This window comes from Punica granatum, chromosome 8 (genome assembly GCF_007655135.1).
Source record: "Punica granatum isolate Tunisia-2019 chromosome 8, ASM765513v2, whole genome shotgun sequence".
NCBI classification, from domain to species: domain Eukaryota; kingdom Viridiplantae; phylum Streptophyta; class Magnoliopsida; order Myrtales; family Lythraceae; genus Punica; species Punica granatum.
Window position 1 is genome coordinate 27,109,845 of NC_045134.1, and position 27,632 is coordinate 27,137,476.

A 27,632-nucleotide genomic window follows, 5' to 3' on the forward strand; every position below is an offset into this window, starting at 1 on the left:
TTTGAAAAAGAAGAAAAAAGAAAAAGAAAGAGAAGACCCCTTCTTCAAATTTGATTGGTCGAAAATGTAATTCGTTGTTTCTCAGAACGTTATTGGAAAATTTCTGATATTTAAACACTAAGAAAGGGAGGAGATAAGAAGTATAATTTTCTACTACTGAGAATTGAATCGGAGGAATGAGGGACTTGCAATTTTGAAATTACATTATAAAAAAAAAACTACGGGCTTCAAATTAGTGAAATTAGACCTATGATTAGTTAATACCTGCTCATTGTGCGAAAAGTTTTTTGTCAATTTTTGCATGAAAGAAAAAAAATACTTAACATATATGATACATAAATATATATAGATACTAGGAAAAGATATATTCAAAACTATATATTTGGCCATATAAACATAATAAACACCATGAATTATAAGTGAGACATTCTACAGGAGTTGGAATGTTGGGAAATTATAATGAGTAATTCATCGATCGAAAAAAAAAAACTTTCAATTCTTGTATTTATAGGGCATTTGACACATTGAACATGAAAGTATCATGCATTTGAGGAGATTTTTTCAATTATATCAAGAAAATTTTTCATTTTTCAAAAAAATTAAGTATATGCTGTTACATACATATGATATGGACATTCAATTTGACCAAATCAACTTAATTGGATGTTAAAGGACCAAACTGCATTATTCACATGAGTTAGAGGACGAAATTCATAGTTAAAAAAGAAGAATTGCTCTCCTTAGACAAAGAGCTTTGAGCAGAAGCCTATAAATAGAACCACAAACTCCACAACGAATACCAAACTATATTTGTCAAACAATCTCCTAAGCCCTCTCTAATCAGAATCATGGAAGCTGTAAAGCTCATCTCCTCGCTCTCACTCATCCTCCTTCCCCTCCTCTTTTCTTCGGCCCTAGCAGACCGAAACCGCTCGCCATTCGAGTTCATCAATGGCCTCAAGGGATGCCACAGGGGCAACAAGACCAAAGGCATCCTCGAGCTGAAGCACTACATGGAGAAGTTCGGTTATTTGCACTACAACCACTCCAGCCTCCACGCCAATGATGAGGAGTTCGACGACCTCCTCGAGGAAGCCGTTAAGACATACCAGCAGAACTACCATATGAAGGCCACCGGGACCCTCGATTCTGAGACGGTTTCCCAGATGAAAAAGCCCCGCTGTGGCGTACCTGATATCATCAATGGCACCAATTCAATGCGTCCCGGGAGGAAGGGGAGCCACCACCGACTGGGGTCCCTCCACACGGTTGGACACTATAGTTTCTTCGATGGTAGACCAAGGTGGCCGAGCAACAAGTACCACCTCACCTATAGCTTCTCATCCAGGACGCCAAGAGAAGCGATTGACCCGGTGGCACGGGCCTTCCAGAAGTGGGCCTCTGCCACGCACTTCACATTTACTCAGGTCCAGAACTACCAATCCGCCGATCTCAAGATCGCGTTCGCCCGTGGGGACCACGGGGATGGCTCGCCGTTCGATGGGCCAGGTGGGACCATAGCCCATGCATTCGCGCCCACCAGGGGGTGGCTCCACTACGATGGGGACGAGCGATACTCAGTGGGACCGGCTCCTGGGGCATTCCACTTGGAGACAGTGGCACTGCATGAAATCGGGCACCTCCTCGGGCTAGGACACAGCGAGGTTTCGGGTGCAATCATGTTCCCAACTATAAATCAGGGGGTTTCTAAGGGTTTGCATGACGATGATATCCAAGGAATTAATGCTTTATACAAATAAGTGAAATAATAGGGGTACCAGCCGGAATAAATAGGGAGTTGCTTGTTTGTTTGAGTTAAAGGTGAAATATTGTCGGCCTCAGTCCAGAGTTCCCGAGTTTGATCACGTTAATGGGACTTTTCGTGTGCTTTTATTCTCTCTCTCCTTTTTTTTTTTTTTAATTTTCTATTAGGCCTATGACCTCTCTCGAAAAAATATAAAATAATAAATTTGAGTGGTTCAAAAAACTATTTGACTCGATCCCTCATCTCAACGTATTGATTTCTCGTGTTCATTGTTCAAAAATTGATTTATTCAATCATATGTTCTGGATAGCACTATTCAAGTACATTTATTTGTTTGGGGAAAAAAATTATACTGATTAAATTGCTGAGAATATTTATTGAGAATTTATTATAAAATTATTATTTTATATACATATAAGATGTGACCTCGAATTTGTAACATGAGAATACCAACTGTTTTGATTTTTAAAAGTTCTTCCGACCATCGTTGTAAAAGTTTAACTTGGGAAAACAATTACAGAGAAATATCTTCATACTAAACAAATTAATCAATCTAAGATCGGAAAGAGCAATAGCGTGAATTTTACATGACATGGCTTGCCGGTTTTTCTTGATAATATAGCAAAACAATCTTTCGGTGCCTATCGATTGCTTGCGTGCTGGTCCACAGAAAAATGTCAGATATTCATTTGTCAGTCCAATTACTTGTGTTCTTTATTCAGAAATCAAATCAATCGTGTGCTTTTCATGTCTCGTTATTATGATATCCTCCACGAGAAATCTGATGGTACCTCCGTAGGAACACCATGGAGAGTGCGGAGTTTCCAAGACATGTAGCGCATGCCAATTTCTCTTGATATATAGCAAAAGTAATGGATAGAATAATAATGACTCAGCATTCATAGTCTATCTATAAATCAATCCACACTACGAGAGTTTTAATATTTACTATTAGTCAGGATTCGATTTAGCTTCCGAATACTATGGTTCACATCGAAAACAAATCTACCTATAATTCAAAATGCTAAATTGTTCTTGAAAATGTGTATAATGATTCTCCTCATACTTATATCTAATAAAATAATAAAATGACCGTGGAGATCTAAAAAAAGATGATAACTTATATCATTGTGAATAATTTAGAAAGATAATTGGAAAGTTTTTAGGAGGATTTAGCAAAACTCGTCTATAAAATTTTACGCTTCCCATGTACTTATGTTATATCAACAAGTTATAATAATTATTTAACATCCAGTGTAGAATAATATTATATGAAATATTATAATTAGTATTGGCGATTTAAAAATCAATTAATTTTTAAATATTATTTTAGGAATTATACGAAATTTATCCAGAAGAATATAGTATGAAATATTATGATTAGTGATATAAAAAGTAATTAATAATTCTTGAGGAATATTTGTATAAATCAATTATATAAAATTTTATTTTTATAAAAAATAGCACTTTATGTTTAATTAATATAAATTATAAAGTCATCCCCCTTTTTTTAACAGAAAGTTTCAAACTCATCATTTGCTAGAGTTCGAAAAACCTGATCAATTTGGTAAACAATAACCGTTTATTTTTCTTATTCTAACAATAATTAAATTCCTAGGAATCTATGATAAAAAATTAATAACATTTGCCAAAATTATGATAATAAGTAATATTAAATAAAAAATGTTAGTGAGGTCGGTTGAATTGGGGGAAGGAGAGAGAAGAAGAGGGAGGAAAAGAGAGGAGAGAATGGAGAAAAAGATGGATAGTCGGTAGTTAATATTTTAAATGTACTTAGTTCATTTTAATTTAATAGTATTTACTAATTAATAATATGGTTAAATGCACTTTGCCTCCCGACCTATGAGGTGAAATTAGGTTTGCCCCCCGACCTATGAAATTTGGCAGAGTGCCCCCTCATCTAATCCAAAAATAAGCGATGAGACTCCCAGACCAAATTTCGGTCAAAATTCCGGCCAAAACAAGTTTTCCTTAATCAATTAATGTTATAGCCCCGAGAAATCTCAACTCCAAATTACGAAAACGAGGAACGACTACTGAATAAAATAATTCATAATTTCATATTCCTCATAAAAAAATCAATTTTGACCGATAAATCTATAATTATGATTAATTTTCTTTATTCACTACATTATATATATATATATATATATATATATTTCTTAATCATCGGGGCTCCGTGAATCCCGGGCAATCTAATATAATATTGTTTATTCGTCTAGTATAAAATCTAGCTGAACACTTTACTCTTAAGTCCTATGTATTTCTAAAATGTAAAATATGTGATAATCATAGTCAAATGAAAAGAAGCATATCAACAAATTTATGCTTGCATGATAAATATATATATATATATTATCCTATATCACAGAGTGTATCTCATAATTGGTTTTCAGGGGCAGAGGTGAACGTTTGGAGTCACGGGGAAAAAGGAATACCAATTGATGATCAAATTAATGATAATCAATTTATGAAAACTTGTTTTGGTCAGAATTTTGACCGAAATTTGATCCGGGAGTCACATCGCTTATTTTTAGATTAGGTGAGGGGGCATTCTGCCAAATTTCATAGGTCGGAGGGTAAACCTAATTTCACCTCATAAGTCGAGAGGCAAAGTACATTTAACCCTTAATAATATTAGTAAGGGTAAATTTAGAAAGAAAAGGTGAAATTAAGCCCTCATCTTTTGTTTTATACAATAGTATCTATATATATGTATATGAAAGCAGAATAAAAGTAGGCACAGTTAGATGACTTCACAATGCTTAGTTTTTAAATATAATTTTCTCGAATTTTTGAATTATTTTGAATTTTTAAAATTCTAATAAATTATAAATTATTGATTCTAGGATTGGTCATTCTTTCTTAGAATTAAGGGTTTATTGCTAAAAAATACAAAATTTTCACATTTTACCTAGCACAAACTTTTTTTTCTTGATCTAAAAATACACAAACTGTCAATTTGATATCAATGTTAGCACAATTTCTATTTTTTCGATTGGTGGGCCTCAACGATAACCACCACCTACCCAATAGGGGTTGCTCATGATGACAGAGGTCTGCGATGCCCCCAATTAGAGGGATGGCGACCGCCGTTGAGACTCTCACCACCTACCCCCTTCATTCTTTTCTTGATTTTACTTTTCCTTTTTTCAAATTCGGGTAGTGAGGACCTCACCGGGGCCCACCGTTGCCCCCATAATGTTGCTGAAGACCTCGTCTATTGCGATCGGAGGGTGTGACCGTCGATTCTCATTTAAATTAATAAAAAAATTGAAACGTGTTAAAATTGATATCAAATTGATAGTTCGTGCATTTTTAGATCAAGAAAAAAATTCGTGCTAGAATTGATAAAATGTGAGAAGTTTGTATTTTTTAGGCCGTTAACCCTAGAATTAATATATTATCTTAATAGAATTTTCTCGAATTTTTAAATTATTTTTATTTTTTAAAACTCTAATAAATTATAAATTACTGATTGTGGGACCAATCATTCTTCCTTAGAATTAATATATTATATTTATTTTTCAAAATAAAAATTAGATGATATATTTTCATAAATAGTAAATCCACGTAGAATTATATATATATATATATATATTATAGATAATAAATCACTTAATATTATATTTATTTAAAAAACAAATCTGATCCCTAAAAATAAGTTACTTTCCAAATTCCAATAGAATTACCCTATCTATGCTTCTCTGTTGTTCTGTCAGGGTGGTGTGTTTCAATAAATGCTGCTAGCCTTTGTGTGTATGTCGTGGGCTTTGTAAATATTTTCTGATCTAATGATATGCCTGGAGAGTGTTACTCTGGAAACTTGGTTGTATAACGTCAAACAGTTACGGACCAAATTTATGCATTTTACTATACTGATTGTAAATGTGAGCTGGAAAATTTTACCCTGAAACATTGATCTAAACTAATAACTTGAACATATATATTCATATGCAGGTCATACCGGCTCATGGGCAAAAGCATATCCCGAGATTGTGGCCTGTGCGAACATGTTCTGGTGGCCCGCTGGATATAAATGGGAGGACCGGCTAGCATCAGAACCGGGAGCTGGTCAACTCAATCCGTTGAACCCGAAAACCTACCAAGTCCTGAAGAATGTCATTCGCGATGTGACCATGATGTTCCCTGAACCTTTCTATCATGCTGGAGCTGATGAGGTTGTGCCAGGCTGTTGGAAGGCTGACCCAGAAATCCAGGAGTTCCTCTCCAAGGGCGGTAGTCTCAGCGAAATCCTCGAGATGTTCCTCAACTCCACTTTCCCTTAGGTCGTGTCGATGAACCGAACTGTGGTCTACTGGGAAGATGTCTTGTTGGACCAAACTGTCAGGGTGAACAGATCACTCCTCCCACCCGAGAACACCATATTGCAGACATGGAACGATGGTCCCAACAATACAAAGGCGATTGTCTCGTCAGGCTACCGAGCAATTGTGTCCTGGGCAGATTACTACTACTTGGACTGTGGCCATGGGGACTTCATCGGGAACAACTCCAAGTACGACCAGGGAAATGCAGGAAACACAGGGACCTGCAACTCATGGTGCGGGCCATTTAAGACCTGGCAGACAATTTACAATTATGATATCACTTACGGGTTGACAGAGGAGGAGGCGAAGTTGGTCCTTGGTGGGGAGGTTGCTCTGTGGTCAGAGCAGGCAGACCCCACCGTGCTGGATAGTCGGATATGGCCGAGGGCTTCGGCAATGGCTGAGGCAATGTGGTCAGGGAACAGGGACGAGAAAGGCATGAAGAGGTACGCAGAAGCGACCGACCGCTTTAATGAGTGGAGGGGTAGAATGGTCAGTAGAGGGATTCGAGCTGAGCCGATTCAGCCTCTTTGGTGTGCTCGGAACCCCGGGATGTGCGACACTGTCAACTCATCTTAGCATCCATCCATTGCTTGTTTCTTGATTCAGAAAAATGTCAGATTCATCCGTCTGTTGATTTGTTACGTTCACTATTCAGAAATCAATGTGCTCACAAGAGTTTGCATTCTAATAGATTCAAGGATCGTTGAGAGAGTGAGTCGATGGCCCATTTCATGTATATTGGTTACACCGACCATCGGATGGTACGCTACCCGTCCTAGGAATAGCATATATTATTGTATCTCGATGATTCTTGACAGTACCAACATCACTACATGCCTGACGATGTAATCACATATTACAATGTCATAAAAGGAGATCAATTTGCAAAGTTTTGATTCTAAGGGGAATTGCCCGTTTCATTTGGGCCATCAAGGTGAGCTCGACCCGATCACGTGAGGTCTGATTAATTCCCTGGGCCAAAGACTTGTGGCTGCGTTTATTCCCAAATAATAAGCTTCTACGAGACTACAACAGGGCCAAAAGCTCTCTAACCTGGCCCGTTATAAACTTGATACAAGACCACCGTCACATTGCCCGTGATTTAAGACTCCAAGATGATGTAGAGCTCATCGTTTCCGTATGAACATCGAGGAAGACGGGATCTCGTTCTCGTGGTGGGGTTTCAGCTTGTCGTGGGAGGAACTGCCAAAGCTTCATCGTCAAAGTCAGTCAGCGTAGGGGTAATTGATCTTCCAAGTCCATGGCTCTCTGTCTTCCCCTTGTTGGAGGTCGTCTCGTCTAGACAACGTCCACTTTAAAATTAATAAAGCCAACCGGCGTTTACCCCTTTGATTTAGCGTCCAATTGAGGGTAGAAAAAAAGAAGAAAATAGCAAAAAGAAAGAGAAAGACCCCCTTCTTCAAAGCTGATTGGTCAGAAATGTAATTCGATGTTCCTCAGAACGTTCGTGGATAATTTCTGATATTTAAATACTAAGGTCTTCTTTTCACAAGGAAGGCTACTCGTGGAACTGATAAAGTTTAAGAAAGGGAGGAGATAAAAAGTATAATTTTCTACTACTGAGAATTGAATCGGATGAAAGAGGGACTTGCAATTTTGGAATTACATTAAAAAAAAAAAACTAGGGGCTTCGAATTAGTGAAATTAGGCCTATAATTAGTTAATACCTGCACATTGCGAGAAATTTTATTGTCAGCTTTTGCATGAGCAAAAAATAAATACTTAACATATATGATACATAAATATATATAGATACTAGGAAAAGATATATTCAAAACTATATATTTGACCGTATAAACATAATAAACACCATGAATTATAAGTGAGACATTCTATAGGAGTTGGGATGCTGGGAAATTATAATGAGTAATATGATGACGATGATGAAAAAAAAAAAGAGAAAAGCATTTTTAGGTCTTGTATTTATAGGGCATTCGACACATTGAACATGAAAGTACCACGTATTTCGAGGATATTTTTTCAATTATATCGAGAAAATTGTTCATTTTTCAAAAAATTTAACTTTATGTTGTTACATACATATGATATGGACGTTCAATTTGACCAAATCAACTTAATTGGATGTTAAAGGACCAAACTGCATTATTTATATGAGTTAGAGGACGAAATTCAAAGTTAAAAAAGAAGAAGGGCTCACCTCAGACGAAGAGCTTTGAGCAGAAGCCTATAAATAGAACCACAAACGCCACAACCCATACCAAACAAACAAACCACTAAGCCCTCCCTAATCAGAATCATGGAAGCTGTAAAGCTCATCTCCTCGCTCTCATTCCTCCTCCTCCTCCTTCCCCTCCTCTTTTCTTCGGCCCTAGCAGACCAAAACCGCTCGCCGTTCGAGTTCATCAATGGCCTCAAGGGATGCCACAAGGGCAACAAGACCAAAGGCATCCTCGAGCTGAAGCACTACATGGAGAAGTTCGGTTACTTGCACTACAACCACTCCAGCCTCCACGCCAATGATGAGGAGTTCGACAACCTCCTCGAGGAAGCCGTTAAGACATACCAGCAGAACTACCATATGAAGGCCACCGGGACCCTCGATTCCGAGACGGTTTCCCAGATGACAAAGCCCCGCTGCGGTGTCCCTGATATCATCAATGGCACCAATTCGATGCGTCCCGGGAGGAAGGGGAACCACCACCGACCAGGGTCCCTCCACACGGTTGGACACTATAGTTTCTTCCCGAATAGACCGAGGTGGCCGAGCAACAAGTACCGCCTCACCTATGGCTTCTTATCCGGGACACCAAACGAAGCGATTGGCCCGGTGGCACGGGCCTTCCAGAAGTGGGCCTCTGCCACGCACTTCACATTTACTCAGGTCCAAGACTACCAATCCGCCGATCTCCAGATCGCGTTCGAACGCAGGGACCACGGGGACGGCGCGCCATTCGATGGGCCGGGTGGGACCATAGCCCATGCATTCGCCCCCACCAGGGGGTGGTTCCACTACGATAAGGACGAGCGATTCTCCGTGGGACCGACTCCTGGGGCATTCCACTTGGAGACAGTGGCACTGCATGAAATCGGGCACCTCCTCGGGCTAGGGCACAGCCAGGTTCCGGGTGCAATCATGTTCCCAAGTATAAGTCCGGGGGTTTCTAAGGGTTTGCATGACGATGATATCCAAGGAATTAATGCTTTATACCAATAAGTGAGACTTGCATGGTCTCTTATCTTACACACCACACATACACACACAGAGATATAATAGGAGTACCCGCCGGAATAAATAAGGAGTTGCTTGTTTGTTCGAGTTAAAGGTGAAATATTGCCATCCTCAGCGCAGAGGTCCCGAGTTTGATCTCGTTAATGGGACTTTTCATGTGCTTTTATTCTCTCTCTTTTTTTTTTTCTTTTTTGTATTAGGCCTATGGCCTCTCTAGAAAATATATGAAATAATAAATTTGAGTGGTTCAGAAAACTGTTTAACTCGATCTCTCAACTCTACATGTTGATTTCTCGTGTTCATTGTTCAAAAATTGATTTATTCAATCATATGTTCTGGATAGCACCATTCAAGTACATTTATTTGTTTGGGGAAAAAAATTATACTTATTAAATTGCTGAGAATATTTTATTGAGAATTTATTATAAAATTGTTATTTTATATACATGTAAGATGTGACCCCGAATTTGTAACATGAGAATACCAACTGTTTTGGTTTTTAAAAGTTCTTCCGACCATCGTTGTAAAAGTTTAACTTGGGAAAACAATTATAGAGAAATATCTTCATACCAAACAAATTAATTAATCTAAGATCGGAAAGAGCGCTAGCGTGAATTTTATATGACATGGCGTGCCGGTTTTTCTTGATAATATATGCTTGCGTGCTGGTCCATAGAAAAATGCCTGATATTCATTTGTCAGTCCAATTACTTGTGTTCTTTATTCAGAAATCAATTCAATCGTGTGTTTTTCATGTCTCGTTATTATGATATCCTCTACGAGAAATCTGATGGTACCTCCGTAGGAATACCATGGAGAGTCCGAAGTTTCCAAGACATGTAACGCATTCCAATTTCTCTTGATATATAGCAAAAGTAATGGTAAGAATAATAATGACTCAGCATTCATAGTCTATCTATAAATCAATCCACACTGCGAGAGTTTAACTGTTTTGTAGACCGATTCAGCTCAATTAGATTTGTCGGGATTCGATTTAGCTTCCGAATACTATGGTTCACATCGAAAACAAATCTATCTATAATTCAAAATGCCAAATTATTCTTGAAAATGTGTATAATGATTCTCCTCATACTTATATCTAATAAAATGACCGTGGAGATCTAAAAAAAGATGATAACTTATATCATCGTGAATAATTTAGGAAGATAATTGGAAAGTTTTTAAGAGGATTTAGCAAAACTCGTCTATAAAATTATACGCTTCCTATGTACTTAAGTTATATCGAGAAGTTATAATAATTATTTAACATCCAGTGTAGAATAATATTATATGTAATATTATAATTAGTATTGGCGATTTAAAAATCAATTAATTTTTAAATATTATTTTAGGAATTATATGAAATTTATCCAGAAGAATATAGTATGAAATATTATGATTAGTGATATGAAAAGTAATTAATAATTTTGAGGAATATTTGTATAAATCAATTATATAAAATTTTATTTTAATAAGAAATAGCACGTTATTTTTAATTAATATAAATTACAAAGTCATCCCCCTTTTTTTAAACTGAAAGTTTCAAACTCATCATTTGCTAGATTTCGAAAAATCTGATCAATTTGGTATACAAGAACCGTTTATTTTTTTTATTCTAACAATAGTTAAATTCCTGGGAATCTATGATAAAAATTAATAACATTTGCCAAAATTATGATAATAAGTAATATTAAATAAAAAATGTTAGTGAGTACGGTTGAATTGGGGGAGGGAGGGAGAAGAAGAGGGAGGAAAAGAGAGGAGAGAATGGAGAAAAAGATGGACAGTCGGTAGTTAATATTTGAAAGTTACTAAGTTAATTTTAATTTAATAGTATTTACTAATTAATAATAGGATTAAATGCATTTTGCCTCCGAACCTATGAGGTGAAATTAGATTTGCTCCCCTACCTATGAAATTTGGCAGAGCGTCCCCTCACATAATCCAAAAATAAGCAATGTGACTCCCAGACCAAATTCCGGTCAAAATTCCGGCCAAAACAAGTTTTCCTTAATCAATTAATGCTGTAGCTCCGAGAAATCTCAACTCCTAATTACGAAAACGAGGAACGGCTACTGAATAAAATAATTCATAATTTCAGATTCCTAAAAAAAAAATCAATTTTGAGTAATAAATCTATAATTATGACTAATTTTCTTTATTCACTACATATTATATATATATATATATATATATTTCTTTTCTTTTCTTTGACCCGGATGTCCGAGTTTCGCCCGGTTAATCATCGGGGTTCCGTGAATCCCGGGCAATCTAATATAATATTGTTTATTCGTCTAGTTTAAAATCTAGTTGAACACTTTACTCTTAAGTCCTATATATTTCTAAAATGTAAAATATGTGATAATCATATTCAAATGAAAAGAAGCATATCAACAAATTTATGCTTGCATGATAAATATATATATATATATATATATATTATCCTATATCACAGAGTGTATCTCATAATTGGTTTTCAGGGGCAGAGGTGAACGTTTGGAGTCACGGGGAAAAAGGAAGACCAATTGATGATCAGATTAATGATAATCAATTTATGAAAACTTGTTTTGGTCAGAATTTTGACCGAAATTTGATCCGGGAGTCACATCGCTTATTTTTAGATTAGGTGAGGGGGCATTCTGCCAAATTTCATAGGTCGGAGGGTAAACCTAATTTCACCTCATAAGTCGAGAGGCAAAGTACATTTAACCCTTAATAATATTAGTAAGGGTAAATTTAGAAAGAAAAGGTGAAATTAAGCCCTCATCTTTTGTTTTATACAATAGTATCTATATATATGTATATGAAAGCAGAATAAAAGTAGGCACAGTTAGATGACTTCACAATGCTTAGTTTTTAAATATAATTTTCTCGAATTTTTGAATTATTTTGAATTTTTAAAATTCTAATAAATTATAAATTACTGATTCTAGGATTGGTCATTCTTTCTTAGAATTAAGGGTTTATTGCTAAAAAATACAAAATTTTCACATTTTACCTAGCACAAACTTTTTTTTCTTGATCTAAAAATACACAAACTGTCAATTTGATATCAATGTTAGCACAATTTCTATTTTTTCGATTGGTGGGCCTCAACGATAACCACCACCTACCCAATAGGGGTTGCTCATGATGACAGAGGTCTACGATGCCCCCAATTAGAGGGATGGCGACCGCTGTTGAGACTCTCACCACCTACCCCCTTCATTCTTTTCTTGATTTTACTTTTCCTTTTTTCAAATTTGGGTAGTGAGGACCTCACCGGGGCCCACCGTTGCCCCCATAATGTTGCTGAAGACCTCGTCTATTGCGATCGGAGGGTGTGACCGTCGATTCTCATTTAAATTAATAAAAAAATTGAAACGTGTTAAAATTGATATCAAATTGATAGTTCGTGCATTTTTAGATCAAGAAAAAAATTCGTGCTAGAATTGATAAAATGTGAGAAGTTTGTATTTTTTAGGCCGTTAACCCTAGAATTAATATATTATCTTAATAGAATTTTCTCGAATTTTTAAATTATTTTTATTTTTTAAAACTCTAATAAATTATAAATTACTGATTGTGGGACCAATCATTCTTCCTTAGAATTAATATATTATATTTATTTTTCAAAATAAAAATTAGATGATATATTTTCATAAATAGTAAATCCACGTAGAATTATATATATATATATATATTATAGATAATAAATCACTTAATATTATATTTATTTAAAAAACAAATCTGATCCCTAAAAATAAGTTACTTTCCAAATTCCAATAGAATTACCCTATCTATGCTTCTCTGTTGTTCTGTCAGGGTGGTGTGTTTCAATAAATGCTGCTAGCCTTTGTGTGTATGTCGTGGGCTTTGTAAATATTTTCTGATCTAATGATATGCCTGGAGAGTGTTACTCTGGAAACTTGGTTGTATAACGTCAAACAGTTACGGACCAAATTTATGCATTTTACTATACTGATTGTAAATGTGAGCTGGAAAATTTTACCCTGAAACATTGATCTAAACTAATAACTTGAACATATATATTCATATGCAGGTCATACCGGCTCATGGGCAAAAGCATATCCCGAGATTGTGGCCTGTGCGAACATGTTCTGGTGGCCCGCTGGATATAAATGGGAGGACCGGCTAGCATCAGAACCGGGAGCTGGTCAACTCAATCCGTTGAACCCGAAAACCTACCAAGTCCTGAAGAATGTCATTCGCGATGTGACCATGATGTTCCCTGAACCTTTCTATCATGCTGGAGCTGATGAGGTTGTGCCAGGCTGTTGGAAGGCTGACCCAGAAATCCAGGAGTTCCTCTCCAAGGGCGGTAGTCTCAGCGAAATCCTCGAGATGTTCCTCAACTCCACTTTCCCTTAGGTCGTGTCGATGAACCGAACTGTGGTCTACTGGGAAGATGTCTTGTTGGACCAAACTGTCAGGGTGAACAGATCACTCCTCCCACCCGAAAACACCATATTGCAGACATGGAACGATGGTCCCAACAATACAAAGGCGATTGTCTCGTCAGGCTACCGAGCAATTGTGTCCTGGGCAGATTACTACTACTTGGACTGTGGCCATGGGGACTTCATCGGGAACAACTCCAAGTACGACCAGGGAAATGCAGGAAACACAGGGACCTGCAACTCATGGTGCGGGCCATTTAAGACCTGGCAGACAATTTACAATTATGATATCACTTACGGGTTGACAGAGGAGGAGGCGAAGTTGGTCCTTGGTGGGGAGGTTGCTCTGTGGTCAGAGCAGGCAGACCCCACCGTGCTGGATAGTCGGATATGGCCGAGGGCTTCGGCAATGGCTGAGGCAATGTGGTCAGGGAACAGGGACGAGAAAGGCATGAAGAGGTACGCAGAAGCGACCGACCGCTTTAATGAGTGGAGGGGTAGAATGGTCAGTAGAGGGATTCGAGCTGAGCCGATTCAGCCTCTTTGGTGTGCTCGGAACCCCGGGATGTGCGACACTGTCAACTCATCTTAGCATCCATCCATTGCTTGTTTCTTGATTCAGAAAAATGTCAGATTCATCCGTCTGTTGATTTGTTACGTTCACTATTCAGAAATCAATGTGCTCACAAGAGTTTGCATTCTAATAGATTCAAGGATCGTTGAGAGAGTGAGTCGATGGCCCATTTCATGTATATTGGTTACACCGACCATCGGATGGTACGCTACCCGTCCTAGGAATAGCATATATTATTGTATCTCGATGATTCTTGACAGTACCAACATCACTACATGCCTGACGATGTAATCACATATTACAATGTCATAAAAGGAGATCAATTTGCAAAGTTTTGATTCTAAGGGGAATTGCCCGTTTCATTTGGGCCATCAAGGTGAGCTCGACCCGATCACGTGAGGTCTGATTAATTCCCTGGGCCAAAGACTTGTGGCTGCGTTTATTCCCAAATAATAAGCTTCTACGAGACTACAACAGGGCCAAAAGCTCTCTAACCTGGCCCGTTATAAACTTGATACAAGACCACCGTCACATTGCCCGTGATTTAAGACTCCAAGATGATGTAGAGCTCATCGTTTCCGTATGAACATCGAGGAAGACGGGATCTCGTTCTCGTGGTGGGGTTTCAGCTTGTCGTGGGAGGAACTGCCAAAGCTTCATCGTCAAAGTCAGTCAGCGTAGGGGTAATTGATCTTCCAAGTCCATGGCTCTCTGTCTTCCCCTTGTTGGAGGTCGTCTCGTCTAGACAACGTCCACTTTAAAATTAATAAAGCCAACCGGCGTTTACCCCTTTGATTTAGCGTCCAATTGAGGGTAGAAAAAAAGAAGAAAATAGCAAAAAGAAAGAGAAAGACCCCCTTCTTCAAAGCTGATTGGTCAGAAATGTAATTCGATGTTCCTCAGAACGTTCGTGGATAATTTCTGATATTTAAATACTAAGGTCTTCTTTTCACAAGGAAGGCTACTCGTGGAACTGATAAAGTTTAAGAAAGGGAGGAGATAAAAAGTATAATTTTCTACTACTGAGAATTGAATCGGATGAAAGAGGGACTTGCAATTTTGGAATTACATTAAAAAAAAAAACTAGGGGCTTCGAATTAGTGAAATTAGGCCTATAATTAGTTAATACCTGCACATTGCGAGAAATTTTATTGTCAGCTTTTGCATGAGCAAAAAATAAATACTTAACATATATGATACATAAATATATATAGATACTAGGAAAAGATATATTCAAAACTATATATTTGACCGTATAAACATAATAAACACCATGAATTATAAGTGAGACATTCTATAGGAGTTGGGATGCTGGGAAATTATAATGAGTAATATGATGACGATGATGAAAAAAAAAAAGAGAAAAGCATTTTTAGGTCTTGTATTTATAGGGCATTCGACACATTGAACATGAAAGTACCACGTATTTCGAGGATATTTTTTCAATTATATCGAGAAAATTGTTCATTTTTCAAAAAATTTAACTTTATGTTGTTACATACATATGATATGGACGTTCAATTTGACCAAATCAACTTAATTGGATGTTAAAGGACCAAACTGCATTATTTATATGAGTTAGAGGACGAAATTCAAAGTTAAAAAAGAAGAAGGGCTCACCTCAGACGAAGAGCTTTGAGCAGAAGCCTATAAATAGAACCACAAACGCCACAACCCATACCAAACAAACAAACCACTAAGCCCTCCCTAATCAGAATCATGGAAGCTGTAAAGCTCATCTCCTCGCTCTCATTCCTCCTCCTCCTCCTTCCCCTCCTCTTTTCTTCGGCCCTAGCAGACCAAAACCGCTCGCCGTTCGAGTTCATCAATGGCCTCAAGGGATGCCACAAGGGCAACAAGACCAAAGGCATCCTCGAGCTGAAGCACTACATGGAGAAGTTCGGTTACTTGCACTACAACCACTCCAGCCTCCACGCCAATGATGAGGAGTTCGACAACCTCCTCGAGGAAGCCGTTAAGACATACCAGCAGAACTACCATATGAAGGCCACCGGGACCCTCGATTCCGAGACGGTTTCCCAGATGACAAAGCCCCGCTGCGGTGTCCCTGATATCATCAATGGCACCAATTCGATGCGTCCCGGGAGGAAGGGGAACCACCACCGACCAGGGTCCCTCCACACGGTTGGACACTATAGTTTCTTCCCGAATAGACCGAGGTGGCCGAGCAACAAGTACCGCCTCACCTATGGCTTCTTATCCGGGACACCAAACGAAGCGATTGGCCCGGTGGCACGGGCCTTCCAGAAGTGGGCCTCTGCCACGCACTTCACATTTACTCAGGTCCAAGACTACCAATCCGCCGATCTCCAGATCGCGTTCGAACGCAGGGACCACGGGGACGGCGCGCCATTCGATGGGCCGGGTGGGACCATAGCCCATGCATTCGCCCCCACCAGGGGGTGGTTCCACTACGATAAGGACGAGCGATTCTCCGTGGGACCGACTCCTGGGGCATTCCACTTGGAGACAGTGGCACTGCATGAAATCGGGCACCTCCTCGGGCTAGGGCACAGCCAGGTTCCGGGTGCAATCATGTTCCCAAGTATAAGTCCGGGGGTTTCTAAGGGTTTGCATGACGATGATATCCAAGGAATTAATGCTTTATACCAATAAGTGAGACTTGCATGGTCTCTTATCTTACACACCACACATACACACACAGAGATATAATAGGAGTACCCGCCGGAATAAATAAGGAGTTGCTTGTTTGTTCGAGTTAAAGGTGAAATATTGCCATCCTCAGCGCAGAGGTCCCGAGTTTGATCTCGTTAATGGGACTTTTCATGTGCTTTTATTCTCTCTCTTTTTTTTTCTTTTTTGTATTAGGCCTATGGCCTCTCTAGAAAATATATGAAATAATAAATTTGAGTGGTTCAGAAAACTGTTTAACTCGATCTCTCAACTCTACATGTTGATTTCTCGTGTTCATTGTTCAAAAATTGATTTATTCAATCATATGTTCTGGATAGCACCATTCAAGTACATTTATTTGTTTGGGGAAAAAAATTATACTGATCAAATTGCTGAGAATATTTATTGAGAATTTATTATAAAATTATTATTTTATATACATGTAAGATGTGACCCCGAATTTGTAACATGAGAATATCAACTGTTTTGGTTTTTAAAAGTTCTTCCGACCATCGTTGTAAAAGTTTAACTTGGGAAAACAATTATAGAGAAATATCTTCATACCAAACAAATTAATTAATCTAAGATCGGAAAGAGCGCTAGCGTGAATTTTATATGACATGGCGTGCCGATTTTTCTTGATAATATATGCTTGCGTGCTGGTCCACAGAAAAATGTCTGATATTCATTTGTCAGTCCAATTACTCATTTACTCGTGTTCTTTATTCAGAAATCAATTCAATCGTGTGTTTTTCATGTCTCGTTATTATGATATCCTCCACCAGAAATCTGATGGTACCTCCGTAGGAACACCATGGAGAGTGCGGAGTTTCCAAGACATGTAACGCATTCCAATTTCTCTTGATATATAGCAAAAGTAATGACAAGAATAATAATGACTCCGCATTCATAGTCTATCTATAAATCAATCCACACTGTGAGAGTTTTACTGTTAAGTAGACCGATTCAGCTCGATTGGATTAGTCGGAGTTCGATTTACTTTCCGATTACTATGGTTCACATCGAAAACAAATCTATCTATAATTCAAAATGCTAAATTATTCTTGAAAATGTGTATAATGATTCTCCTCATACTTATATCTAATAAAATAACCGTGGAGATCTAAAAAATGATGATAACTTATATCATCGTGAATAATTTAGGAAGATAATTGGAAAGTTTTTAAGAGGATTTAGCAAAACTCGTCTATAAAATTATACGCTTCCCATGTACTTCCGTTATATCGAGAAGTTATAATAATTATTTAACATCCAGTGTAGAATAATATTATATGTAATATTATAATTAGTATTGGTGATTTAAAAATCAATTAATTTTTAAATATTATTTTCGGAATTATATGAAATTTATCCAGAAGAATATAGTATGAAATATTATGATTAGTGATATAAAAAGTAATTAATAATTCTTGAGGAATATTTGTATAAATCAATTATATAAAATTTTATTTTTATAAAAAAAAATAGCCCTTTATTTTTAATTAATATAAATTATAAAGTCATCCCCCTTTTTTTAACTGAAAGTTTCAAACTCATCATTTGCTAGAGTTCGAAAAATCTGATGAATTTGGTAAACAATAACCGTTTATTTTTCTTATTCTAACAATAATTAAATTCCTGGGAATCTATGATAAAAAAAATTAATAACATTTGCCAAAATTATGATAATAAGTAATATTAAATAAAAAATGTTAGTGAGGTCGGTTGAATTGGGGGAAGGAGAGAGAAGAAGAGGGAGGAAAAGAGAGGAGAGAATGGAGAAAAAGATGGATAGTCGGTAGTTAATATTTTAAATTTACTTAGTTCATTTTAATTTAATAGTATTTACTAATTAATAATAGGGTTAAATGCACTTTGCCTCTCGACTTATGAGGTGAAATTAGATTTGTCCCCTGACTTATGAAATTTGGCAGAGTGCCCCCTCACCTAATCTAAAAATAAGCGATGTGACTCCCATACCAAATTCCGATCAAAATTCTGACCAAAACAAGTTTTCCTTAATCAATTAATGTTGTAGTTCCGAGAAATCTCAACTCCTAATTACGAAAACGAGGAACGGCCATTGAATAAAATAATTCATAATTTCAGATTCCTCAAAAAAAAATTAATTTTGACTAATAAATCTGTAATTATGACTAATTTTCTTTATTCACTACATTATATATATATATATATATATATTTCTTTTCTTTGACCCGGATGTCCGAGTTTCGCCCGGTTAATCATCGGAGGTCCGTGAATCCCGGGCAATCTAATATAATATTGTTTATTCATCTAGTCTAAAATCTAGTCGAACACTTTACTCTTAAGTCCTATGTATTTTTAAAATGTAAAATATGTGATAATCATATTCAAATGAAAAGAAGCATATCAACAAATTTATATATATATATATATTATCCTATATCACAAAGTGTATCTCATAATTGGTTTTCAGGGACAGAGGTGAACGTTTGGAGTCACGGAGAAAAAGGAAAACCAATTGATGATTAGATTAATGATAATCAATTTCTGAAAACTTGTTTTGGTCGGAATTTTGACCGAAATTTGATTTGAGAGTCACATCGCTTATTTTTAAATTAGGTGAGGGGCATTATGCCAAATTTCATAGGTCGGAAGGTAAACCTAATTTCACCTCATAAGTCGGGAGGCAAAGTGCATTTAACCCTTAATAAAATTAGTAAGGGTAAATTTGGAAAGAAAAGGTGAAATTAAGCCCTCATCTTTTGTTTTATGCAATAGTATCTATATATATGTATATGAAAGCAGAATAAAAGGAGACACAATTAGATGACCTCACAATGCTCAGTTTTTAAATAGAATTTTCTCGAATTTTTGACTTATTTTGAATTTTAAAAATTCTAATGAATTATAAATTATTGATTCTAGGATTGATCATTCTTTCTTAGAATTAAAGGTTAATTGCTAAAAAATACAAAATTTTCACATTTTATCTAGCATAAACTTTTTTTTTGACTTAAAAATACACAAACTGTCAAATTAATATCAATGTTAGCACAATTTCTATTTTTTCGATCGGTGGGCCTCAACGATAACCACCACCTACCCAATAGGGGTTGCTCATGACGACAGAGGTCTGCGATGCCCCCAATTAGGGGGATGGCGACCGCCATTAAGACTCTCACCGCCTACCCCTTTCATTCTTTTCTTAATTTTACTTTTCCTTTTTTCAAATTCAGGTAGTGAGGACCTCATCGGGGCCCACCGTTGCCCCTATAATGTCGCTAGCGACCTCGTCTATTGCGATCGGAGGGTGTGGCCGTTGATTCTCATTTAAATTAATAAAAAAATTGAGACGTGTTAAAATTGATATCAAATTGATAGTTCGTGCATGTTTAGATCAAGAAAAAAAAATTCGTGCTAAAATTGATAATATGTGATAAGTTTATATTTTTTAGGCCGTTAACCCTAGAATTAATATATTATCTTATTAGAATTTTCTCGAATTTTTAAATTATTTTTAATTTTTAAAACTCTAATAAATTATAAATTACTGATTGTGGGACCAATCATTCTTCCTTAGAATTAATATATTATATTTATTTTTCAAAATAAAAATTAGATGATATATTTTCATAAATAGTAAATCCACGTAGAATTTTATATATATATATATATAATAGATAATAAATCACTTAATATTATATTTATTTAAAAAACAAATCTGATTCCTACTTTTTAAGTATTAAAAACCTTAAAATTGGCGTGATTTAACTCTATATCTAATCGAACAAAATGTTCAGTAAGTTCATTCACATTAGTTCCTCGCTGACTGTAGAATACATGTTTTTTTTTTTTTAAATCATGGTAGAACACATGTTGACCCACCAATGTTCATGCACTTACATGCATATACGTGTGTATGTATGAACAGGCTTCTGCCCTTTGCTATCCATGCAACATCCACTAACATTGAATTGTCAAGATCATAATCTTCTTTTTTTTTTAAATACATATTGATGACATTGACCATTCAAAAATAAAAATTATATCATATATTTTATAGTATGAAACATAGTTGCTTTTTAAAAATAAATCAGATTATAATATAGATTTCATATAATACATTATAAGAAGGATGAATCACAATATTAGCCCTCAAAAATGTATTGCTACCATTGAATGCGAGCTCTCAAAAAGTTCATCTACTACTAGAGGTGAATGTGTATTATTTATTTTATTTTTTATTCTTTAACTTATGACTCTCGATTTCAAAAATATGAAAATGAAAACTTATCGATGCTTTTTGAAATCATTTTTGCACAATTAGTGAGTCCGTGCGCATATAAAATTTTAGGCAACATGTTATTCTTTGAAGGGATTTCTCAATTAATGTAAGCTTGAGTTTGCAGACGTGCAAACAGTTTCTGACAGATATGGCATCCATATAGTATTGACGTAATTTATCTTTTTAATTTTTATTCACAATTTCTTTTTAGATATGGCATCCATTTAGTATTGACGTAATTTATCTTTTTAATTTTTATTCACAATTTCTTTTTAGATTGGCGAAATTAATCTCATGCAATGCACGAACCTCTACTACTAGTAATATAGATATAGATATAGATGGACTATATATAAGGAAATACGTCCAAAAACACGTGATCAAATGGATAGGCAGATTCTGGTCAAAAAAATGGTTAGGCAGATCGATTTCCATTCAGATATATACACACAAATATTATATCCTTTTTCTTTTGCAGATCTTTTTCACCTCCGTGGTAGGGGGAAAGCCCATAAAATGTGGATAGTTCCAGTCATAAAACATATCCGCAAAGAATCAATCAATGTGATAGAACGGAATAATAAAAGGTGAAATAATACGCGATATTGTATCACCTTCGTTTGAACGAGGATAAAGCTTGCAAGATTTTGTCGAAAAGCATCTGTACTTAATCAAGGGCGAAGATATGACTTCCGAGATAAGTTTTCCAATCAATACTACAGCAGATTTCGAAACAAGTTCAGCAACTATTGCATCTTCTCACTTCCATAAACGAAGGAATAAGGTGAATTTTCTTTGGTGAAAGGGACAACGAACCTGAAATATCTGATACCTTTCTAACACTGTAATCGGTTCTCTGCTTTTCTTGGCCGTCTACCTGTCCAATGATGGAGAGGTGAGGAATCAGATGCTCTGCTTTATCGCTAGAGAACACCGGGGAAAGATGGGCCATCTATAAATTTGAAGCTCCCTTCACAAACCACATAAACCTCAAGCAAGACTCAAAAGATCAGCAAAAAAAGTGGGAAAAAAAATGCAGAGAACCAGTGACAATACTTCCCGCGATTACCTCGAACACATCTCGAGAATCGAGAAGACAACGAGTGTTCTCACGGGGGTCCCTCACTACCCCAATGTACACAGGGCCTTCAACGGCGGAGTTGCCTCCGAGGAGAGAAACGGGTCTCCCAGAGATCAGCCTCAGGAGAAAGCAGAAATGATTAAGCAGAAGAGTGAGAGTCCTGCCAGTGCCATCCATGGAGGTACCGGCTATGGCGAAGAAGCATATGGTTTCACTCAAAGAAGGCCCAGGATCCATCTGAGCAAATGGAAAACCTACAAATAAGTTACTTTCCAAATTCCAATAGAATTACCCTATCTATGCTTCTCTGTTGTTCTGCCAGGGTGGTGTGTTTCAATAAATGCTGCTAGCCTTTGTGTGTATGTCGTGGGCTTTGTAAATATTTTCTGATCTAATGAAATATGCTTATCCAAAAACTTTTGTGTATAACTATAGTATCTTGCTTCTTACAGTAAGTTATGCGAAGACATCAAATTTGAGAGGTGTGCATGAGACAAGTTCTACACAGGGGGAACGAATCACTTACTGAACAATAGCATAAAATTTCTTAATGACATTTTCTCATAATGATTCAGAGTAATTAAATAAAAGAAAGGGGAAGGAGAGGGGTGGGGGGGCACACTAGATGCATGTTCTCAGCTAGCTAAGTATTAGGTGTTTGAAAATCAAAATCAACAATTAGCGACTGCAGGAGCCTTTGTAGAGCCAAAGAGTTCGGTCATCTTAGGATGTTGACGAATATGAGGAGGACACTGGTATAAGAGATCTTTTGCCTCTGAATCTCTGCCTTCCCTGAAGAAAGATTGCAAAACATTGAAGTAAGTATGGACCGATGGGTACTCCTTAACACTCAATGTCTTCAAGAATTCAACAGCATCGTTAACAGTCCCAAGCTTCGAAATATACTCCACGAATGGGACTGAGAATGGTGGGTGATTCTGTCTCTTCATCTCGCGAAGTAGATCCATTGCTTCTTCAAGCTTCCTTACGGCTAAAAGCTTACTGATCAGATGTTTGTAAGTCGCCTGCCAAGGCCGTACGTGGAATTTGTGAACCAATTCAGTGATCAACTTGCAAGCTCCTTCGATCTTGTTCTGAGCAACAAATCCATTCACCAAGACATCCAACACATCCGCATCGACATCAACATTCTTTTCCATCATCTTTGCAAAAATCAAGAATGCCTTATCAACTTCATTAGCATCACAATGGCCTTGAATCAAGATAGTCCAAGTCTTGATATCGGGGAGGCATCCTTCTTTTTCCATTTTCTCAAGAACATCGCAGGCCTCATCTAGTCTCCTTAATTTACAAAGCCCAAAGATGAGTTGACTGTAGGTAATACTATCAGGCTGGTGGCCCGAATTTCGCATTGCTTCGATGATGTCTTCTGCCACATCGATCCTTCCTACAGCAGTGACACACCGGAGAACTCCATCGTAGATAGTCTTAGAGAGGGACTGCCCCGTGGACTCGAACTTCCTCATAACCCTAAGCACCAATTCTATATCAGCCTTACCGGCTAGGCTCCTCAGTAGCAAGCTGCATTCCTGGACTGAGGGCTTGTAAAGACCGTCCGTCATGAACTCATAAAGCTTCACCGCATCGTGCATCATCTTACTCTTCTGAAATTGCCTCGAAATCTTTACGTACGTGTCAATGTCCAGGTCATGATTCAAATGCTTCATCTCCTCGACGACGCTCCAAAACTCCTGAATTGAATCCCCCCGGGCAAGAACTCTCACGGCAGCATTGTAAGTGACAGTGCTATGGGCGAAACCGGGGCACGAGCCCACCCAGTGGAAAAATTTGAGAGCTTGCAGAGGGTGGTTCCTCAGCTCCTTCAAGACCCGAATCACAAAATTATCCGTCAACAAGATTTTCATCTCTTGCAAATCTCTCTCCACTTGGCTGCTCCACCTGTTATCCAGCACAGAACCGACCATCCGCTTCACAGCCGCATCTTGACCATTCTCTTCGATCATCCGATTGTAGAAATGGGTCAGAGCCATGGCATCGGTACCCTTCTTGTCCTTCTTAAGAATCCCCGCGATTGTCAGATACGTCTCCTCATCGAGATAGAATCCTCGCTCCTTCATCTTCCGCAGAAGGACCCAGAATTCCTTCATCTGCCCCTTAATGACCAGGACCCTGAGCATCAAGCTATAGAGAGCGGAGCTCTGCTTAAACCCATCTTTCCTGCACAGCCAATTGAAGAAATCCAAGGCCTTCGCTGGTTCCCCGTCTAGCTTCTTTAAAACATAAACAGCAGTCTCGTGGTTCGGCATGGGAATCAAGTCGTTCAACTCGGCTTCCAGTTCAGCCGACCAATTGCAGCTCTGCACGAGCTCTAAGACAGAGGTTGGCTTTGTCGACAAGAATAGCTTACCAATAGAAAAAAATGGGTGAGGATTATCGAGACATAGCCGGGTTGCGTCAGTCAGGAGCGGCCGAGCAGTTGTTGATGCTTGAGCTGAGAGGAGCGAGCTAGCGAGCCTGAGGGAGGCAAAGATTGCCTTGGCCCGAGCCATGGGAGCTCTCTCCTTTCTGCTTCAGTGAAGGATGCTTTCACAAGTTCCTGCGTGCTGTATGACAATCAGCCATGCCATGGAAATGCCCAGAGAAGCTCTCAGGGGATTACTACGAGGGTTTAGCAGCTGAGCCATGAGAGATGGGGGATGGACTGGAGGGAGAGGATGTGAACGGGCTGGATGGGCTTTTCAGCTGCAATGGGCTCTGAAGCCCATTTTCGGCTGTGATAGGCCTCGAGAACCCATAAGTCGGCCCATTTGATTGCAAGCAGGAAACGGGTAGGTCCGCTTTTTACATAACCGTGGGCCGCGTGATCCCCCTTCGCCGAGGTCCAACATACTATTCGGATGCTTTCCGCCGTTGCGTGACCGTACATAACTCTTGGTCGTACTCCCATGGTACTGTCGGGATGCTACGTTTCATCGGTTCTGCTGAGATGAGCGGTGAAATATAACATGAAAAGAGTAGACTATTACCGCCACTGTTCACTTATTAAATTGTCATAACTTTTGCCATCAGTATATTTTTGTCACTAATTAACCCTAAACGTTTTCATTCCGTCTACCATTTATACCTCCGTTAACCTCGGTGTCGGAAAAATGACATGGCATCCAAAGTGAAGATAACGCCGTCCATGATATTTTCTGTTGCAGGGGTTAACAGATGGGTATAAATGTTAGACGGAATGAAAACGTTTAGGGCTAATTAATAGTAAAAATATGTTCGTGGCAAAAGTGGTGACAATTTAATAAGTGAATAGTGACAATAGTAGTATACTCATATGGAAAATATGCATACCATGTGGATTGTGGATGAAGACAGACTTAAACATTTCGATCACGAACTAACTATTCTACACTACAAACCCAAACATGCTCTCTTTTTTTCAGTAATAAGAGATGCACATAAACATAGTACAAAGAAATAAAATATGTTAAATAAAAGAATACATAAATTCCGCTTGTGAGGATCGAATCATGAACCTATTGGTTCTAGGTGACGCCTTATGCCACTGCATTCCTCAACCCAAACATGCTTTGATTTTCTCTGCTACCATGTGCATGTACCGCCTGAGTTTCTTAACTGATAAATCTTTAAAAATCATGTTGGAGACGATAACTCTTACTAAATCAATCTATATGGACAATACTGTTGAAAACCCTAGACCGAACGCAACGGTAGTAGAGAATTATGGTTTTTAAAATTTTTAGCTCGACTTCATCAAACACGACCGTAACATAAATTGATCTAGTAAACACTTCCATTGAGTTAGACAACAAGAAATTGATTTACTTTTATCTTACGATTTGAATTGATTGAACTTCGATGAGCCGTTCAATCGCCCGACCTCTAGTTTATCTACAAGAACGATTACTCACCAAGTGAGTCCCCCGCACGAGTCTAGAACTTGAATGGAGCCACACAGATGCTAGGAGGGAGTAGGGGCGGTAAGGAGCAATGAACAGCCGAGGGAGGGCCTTAGAAGGCCATGGTTAGCCTCGGGTCGGGCTGTGATGGACGAACAACTAGGGTTAAGGTTCGGCCGACTCTTCCTCTCTCTCACTCGGCGGCTTGCTCAATTGATCTTCGATCAACTTGTTATGTAAGACGACTATATCTATATATAAAGTCTTGACATAACCCTAAGAACTAAGTAGCAATTATTAATTAATCCGCATTAATTAATTAATCAATATTAGGTCATTGCATTATAAGTTATCCAATAATTTGCCTCACAAGCCATACAAATAAAAGACCATAATGTCATTGACTATAGTTTCCACTTATAAATATTACATTTAAGGAAACTTTCTAAATAAGGAAACTCTTGTATTTCCTCATGAGGAGCTCACCCATGAATCAGTATCGATTTCGGAATGTGCTAGCACCCCTGCAACCATATTGGAAGTTGTATCCAATAATCCATCTCCAATTAACAGCCTTAATTAGAATCCATTAGAACTTGACTTTCACACGTCCTATTGTGTATGAGTTACTAGGTTCGTCACTGAAAGGCAATAGGATTATAACATCAACTCTTTAACATTATCGGAAATTGTTTCCAAAACCAAAAACACAATTCCCAAAATGCAATTCGGCTTCCAAAGGTTATGAGTGACATATAGTATTATATTATGATAATTCTATTAGTGACGAATGTACAATTAATACACTATGATTGTAAAATAACCATTGAACCTATAAGCGATTTGGCCTATCTCCAACCCAAAAGCTCGAGCTTATACATTGCGGTACTCAATCTCTTATAAACTCATTAGATTCTTCTTAGTTTTTCGTGTGAGATTTTTTACTCTCAACAATGATGAACCAATGACTATATATCATATGTATGCATGTTACTTTACTACATAATTCCGATCAAACTAGAGTCATGGTGAATGTCAAATTCTATAGTCGATCATATGAATCTCTAATTTCCATTCTTAGATCGATATAACTTAAAATAAAAACCCTTTCATGTTTAAGCTCGACTGCCTTAACCAATTACTACTTGATCCATAATTGAACTCGTATCCATAAGATCATTTCCCTGCTTACGCAAGTTAGTAAATCCCGTTTTGATCGAATTAGTCTCAACTAATAAGTTATCAAATTCAAAGACGTTGATACAAGGTTTTTTTTTTTTTGCCAGTGATACATGGTGTGTATATTTACATAAAGTAAGAATTGGTATGTGCATGCTTTTGGTTTTAACGTCAAAATTTTTTTATTTTTTATTTTTAAGGTCTGGAATCTGGATAACGACAAAATTTCTCTCATTTCTTTGG

At 37.5% G+C, this 27,632-nt stretch overlaps 4 protein-coding genes and 2 pseudogenes across 4 annotated transcripts; 5 read left to right on the forward strand and 1 right to left on the reverse strand.

Moving 5' to 3' along the window:
* The first annotated feature begins 820 nt into the window (after window positions 1-820).
* On the forward strand, window positions 821-1,891 carry LOC116188916 (metalloendoproteinase 3-MMP-like). The gene has a single exon (XM_031518366.1). It carries the CDS (start codon window positions 849-851, stop codon window positions 1,758-1,760), a length of 912 nt encoding a protein of 303 aa, XP_031374226.1. The 5' UTR covers window positions 821-848; the 3' UTR covers window positions 1,761-1,891.
* A 3,848-nt stretch (window positions 1,892-5,739) lies between these two features.
* LOC116188904 lies at window positions 5,740-6,901 on the forward strand (annotated as a pseudogene).
* A 1,447-nt stretch (window positions 6,902-8,348) lies between these two features.
* On the forward strand, window positions 8,349-9,594 carry LOC116187217 (metalloendoproteinase 3-MMP-like). The gene has a single exon (XM_031515854.1). The coding sequence runs from the start codon at window positions 8,399-8,401 to the stop codon at window positions 9,314-9,316; it is 918 nt and encodes a 305-aa protein (XP_031371714.1). The 5' UTR covers window positions 8,349-8,398; the 3' UTR covers window positions 9,317-9,594.
* A 3,772-nt stretch (window positions 9,595-13,366) lies between these two features.
* Window positions 13,367-14,529, forward strand: LOC116188905 (annotated as a pseudogene).
* A 1,445-nt stretch (window positions 14,530-15,974) lies between these two features.
* On the forward strand, window positions 15,975-17,218 carry LOC116187218 (metalloendoproteinase 3-MMP-like). Its single transcript, XM_031515855.1, has one exon. It carries the CDS (start codon window positions 16,025-16,027, stop codon window positions 16,940-16,942), a length of 918 nt encoding a protein of 305 aa, XP_031371715.1. The 5' UTR covers window positions 15,975-16,024; the 3' UTR covers window positions 16,943-17,218.
* Window positions 17,219-21,920: 4,702 nt separating this feature from the next.
* On the reverse strand, window positions 21,921-24,979 carry LOC116188207 (pentatricopeptide repeat-containing protein At3g48250, chloroplastic). Its single transcript, XM_031517410.1, has one exon. It carries the CDS (start codon window positions 24,840-24,842, stop codon window positions 22,983-22,985), a length of 1,860 nt encoding a protein of 619 aa, XP_031373270.1. The 5' UTR covers window positions 24,843-24,979; the 3' UTR covers window positions 21,921-22,982.
* Between the last annotated feature and the right edge of the window lie 2,653 nt (window positions 24,980-27,632).